At 31.6% G+C, this 3571-nt stretch overlaps 1 protein-coding gene across 1 annotated transcript; it reads right to left on the reverse strand.

Moving 5' to 3' along the window:
• Positions 1-863: 863 nt before the first annotated feature.
• LOC127701883 (probable G-protein coupled receptor 139) lies at positions 864-1991 on the reverse strand. The gene has a single exon (XM_052205855.1). The coding sequence runs from the start codon at positions 1989-1991 to the stop codon at positions 864-866; it is 1128 nt and encodes a 375-aa protein (XP_052061815.1).
• Positions 1992-3571: the final 1580 nt, after the last annotated feature.

Raw genomic sequence — 3571 nt, forward strand, 5'->3', positions numbered from 1 at the left:
ATATAAAGCTGGAATAGAAATCTTTATTTGGACTAATGAGACAGATCAGATCAGTTCTGTTGTACGATGTTTAAAGGGGAATACAACGTGGTATTTTCATGATACTGGGTAAAACTAATGTTTTGTTTAAATAAGGTTGAGCTCTTTCTAAATAACGAAGGCATCAAAGCAAATTGGCTTGTTTAAAATACATAACCTAGATATCGTAATTTCTATGGGAGATTGTAAATATAGTTAAGAATTCATTATGCACTGTAACTCGGTTATCGGAACAAAATATGCACGTAGAAAATTGTATGAATATCGGAATATATAATTAAAGTAGAATTTTAAACATTACATAGCAATCTAAGTGTTAAACTTTGTCAAATAATTCAATTTGAGCATCCACCGTTTGCATCTTTTCAAACTATTTTTCACAAAGTTTGATTAAAAACAAACATATTTGTCTTTACTTACTGGAACAAGAATTTAGTTTTAATTAGTTTAGTTGATATTAAAATGTTGAATTGATTTTTTTATTAATTTTCACAGGAGACAAACTATTTTGTCACTTCCCTCGTGAAACTTTTTTGCAAGAAACTTAGAAACACACAATTTGCATCAAAAGATCCCTGCCACTAACAACAAATGAATGTTCAGTGCATTAAAATACATATACGATTCTTTTCTGCATTTGTTAAATCTTTTTATTTAGTGTAAACCATGTTTAATGCTTGGCGATCTACTGATTAAATCAACAAATATTTCACTGTACATTGTGTATTTATAAAATCAAATTTTACGAACAAGGCAATAATGGGCGATGCTGTATGTATAAAGATCAGAGAAAAAGCTATCGTATAAAATTGGAAGATTTTGAGCTAAAGTCTGGTCATTTGTTTTTTGGTAAGAAGTCTTATCTCGTTGCCACAATGACGTATAGAGCTCCTACCTGTACTGAAACTTACTCTTGTCACATGGTGATTACTCATACTATATCCGGAATGAGATCGCCGGTAGGTTTTAAACTTACAAATAAGTTTTTCAATATGATTTCGAAATTTTTTCCCTGTTGCACAATACAGGTAAAAGTTTATACAGTGATTAACATACATTAAAAGTTCGGCAATCGTTGATATCAATGCTTGTCGGGCGAGAAGCCGGAGTCCAGTTTCTTTTTTCCACAATGATTCTAAAATGAGATAAATATTTACAGGAAATGTAGTAATAATAAATGAAAACGATACTGCTAATAACATAATTGTTAATTTGATGCATCCTTCACTCGGTAAACGTTTCTGTAAATGATTGTTTCTGCCTGATGTGCAGTTTTGTAACTGAGTGCGACACTTTTTAGCAGAGAGCACCTGTTTTATAATCCAAAAATTCAAATTAAAAAGTAAAATGTAAGGTGCAAAGGAATAAAGAACAGTATCTACCCAAGGCCAGACTTGGTTCAATAAAAACGCATGTTTTGGCACAGCTTCACACCGAGCTGATTCATTTAAATATGATCTATCCGACACGTGAACGGTCCAAAGGAAATGAGAATTGGTTGCAATAAGAATAAGTAAAACTGATACAGTCACCATTCTTGCTCGCTGGACGCTACATAAAATTGAAGCTTTCAGTGGATGACACACCGCTATATATCGTTCAACAGTTACAGCAACAATAAGCCAGACGGAAAAATCGCTGATTGTATATGTAAGGAAAATTGTAATTTTACAAATCCAGTTGTTTTTATTCCTTATATCCACTCCAGTTATCTCCCCTGTCCAAAGCCGTAAAAGACCAAGGTATAAGACTACTAGATCTGCCAAAGCCAACACCGCTAAATAAAAATATGTAGAGACTCTCATCATAGATTTTCTAAGAATCACGAAAGAAAAAATATTTCCGAAAGTTCCAATAAAAAGTAAGACCGGTGGAATGTATGTAATAATCCATTTCTTAGCTCTGTATTCACTATAAATCATTAATATTGTTTCATAGTCATGAATGAACATTGTTTCGTTTGTGATTGCGTTCCCGTCGTTGGCATACATCGAACACTGATGATAACTGTGTAAACAGAAGTTGATATATAAAACAGATAATTTCTTGGAAAATCGATTCTTTAAGCCACATGCGTTAATCAACAAAAACTTATAGCATTTTTAAAAGACAGTAACATTTCATACCTATGACACGCCTGTATATGATGGTTTTCTTACACCTCTCATTATAGCGTGAAGATCCGGTAGCTATTGACGAAAGTTTTTACATGAAGGCTGGTAATTTTCTTACAGTGTTATAACTATCGGATTGGATGGTTGAAATTCTTAACATCGTAATGCTATGTATTTCAACGAAGGCTTTCATCAAAGAGGAGATTGATTCTAATCACATATTATTAAAATATCCGTTCCTTTTTCTATTTTATATCTGAAATTATTCAAACAGCTTGAAATATTTTTTTTTTGTAGGAAAATATAGATAGTTTGACGTCAGATCATTTATAGAAATTACATTTGAGTGAACATATTATACAATTACGGTCTTTTGATGAGGTAAATATGTGGTTTCATTGACTTTTGAAAAACTAATATTCCCTGCGGGAACAGCCGAAGTGAATGTCAGTTTTTCCAAAGCCAATTTTAGCGCCTATTTACCTAAGCAAAAGACAATAATTATTTTTTTCCGTATTCAGAGAGAAAAAATGTATTTAATAACTGTTATTTACCAAATCCATGGCCAATTGCACATCACACTGTTTTATCTTAATTATACACGTAAAAGCACGCGAAGTTTTGTGCTGTTACAATACTTTTTGCTCAGGTGAATATATGCTGTTTTATTCAAAAGTCAATTCATATAAAAAAAACTTACTAAAGTTCTATCAATATGGAATAATTTGTCTCATTTCGGCGCTTTCTTTTTAATTTAATGTTTTAGATTTCTATACTATAAAAAAAACACAGGTCATACATTTAGTTTTATATTTGGATTCTATCATTCTATTGTCAACTTGAGGCTTAGGAATAACAGCAGTTAAAAGATATTCAAACTAAACTTTATTAATAACTGTCCTTACCTAGATTTAGATATTTCAGTCTTACACGGGAAACTCTACACTAAAATTTACGACAAAAGGGACGATTTGTCGTTCCCTATTGTTAATTTTCCTTTTTTTTTATGGTGATGTTCCTTTGACACCTTCTTACGGTGTTTATATATCACAGCTCGTTCGCTATGCCCGTGTCTGTTGTGACGTTTTGAATTTTAATCTATGTATTACTGGTAAATTATTAAGTCAGGGATTCCGTTACCACAAAATACTTAAAACCTTTACTAAATTCTTCCATAGATATAAATATTTGGTTTTGAAGTTTGGTTGTAGCTGTAGAAAAATTATTTCAAACGGGATAAATCATCCTCATTTTTACGGAGATGTTGTTTTCCGAGCCCGGAAATTTAGAAACGATCCGAGTAAACTTATCGATCCTTAAATAAACTTATTCGAAAAGGTTACCAATTCAACACTGTAATTAGATCTTTGAATATTGTTTTTATTGGTGTTAATATTGATTTTGTTATCATTAATCTA

This window comes from Mytilus californianus, unplaced genomic scaffold, assembly GCF_021869535.1.
Source record: "Mytilus californianus isolate M0D057914Y unplaced genomic scaffold, xbMytCali1.0.p SCAF_5, whole genome shotgun sequence".
Classification (NCBI taxonomy): Eukaryota; Metazoa; Mollusca; class Bivalvia; order Mytilida; family Mytilidae; genus Mytilus; species Mytilus californianus.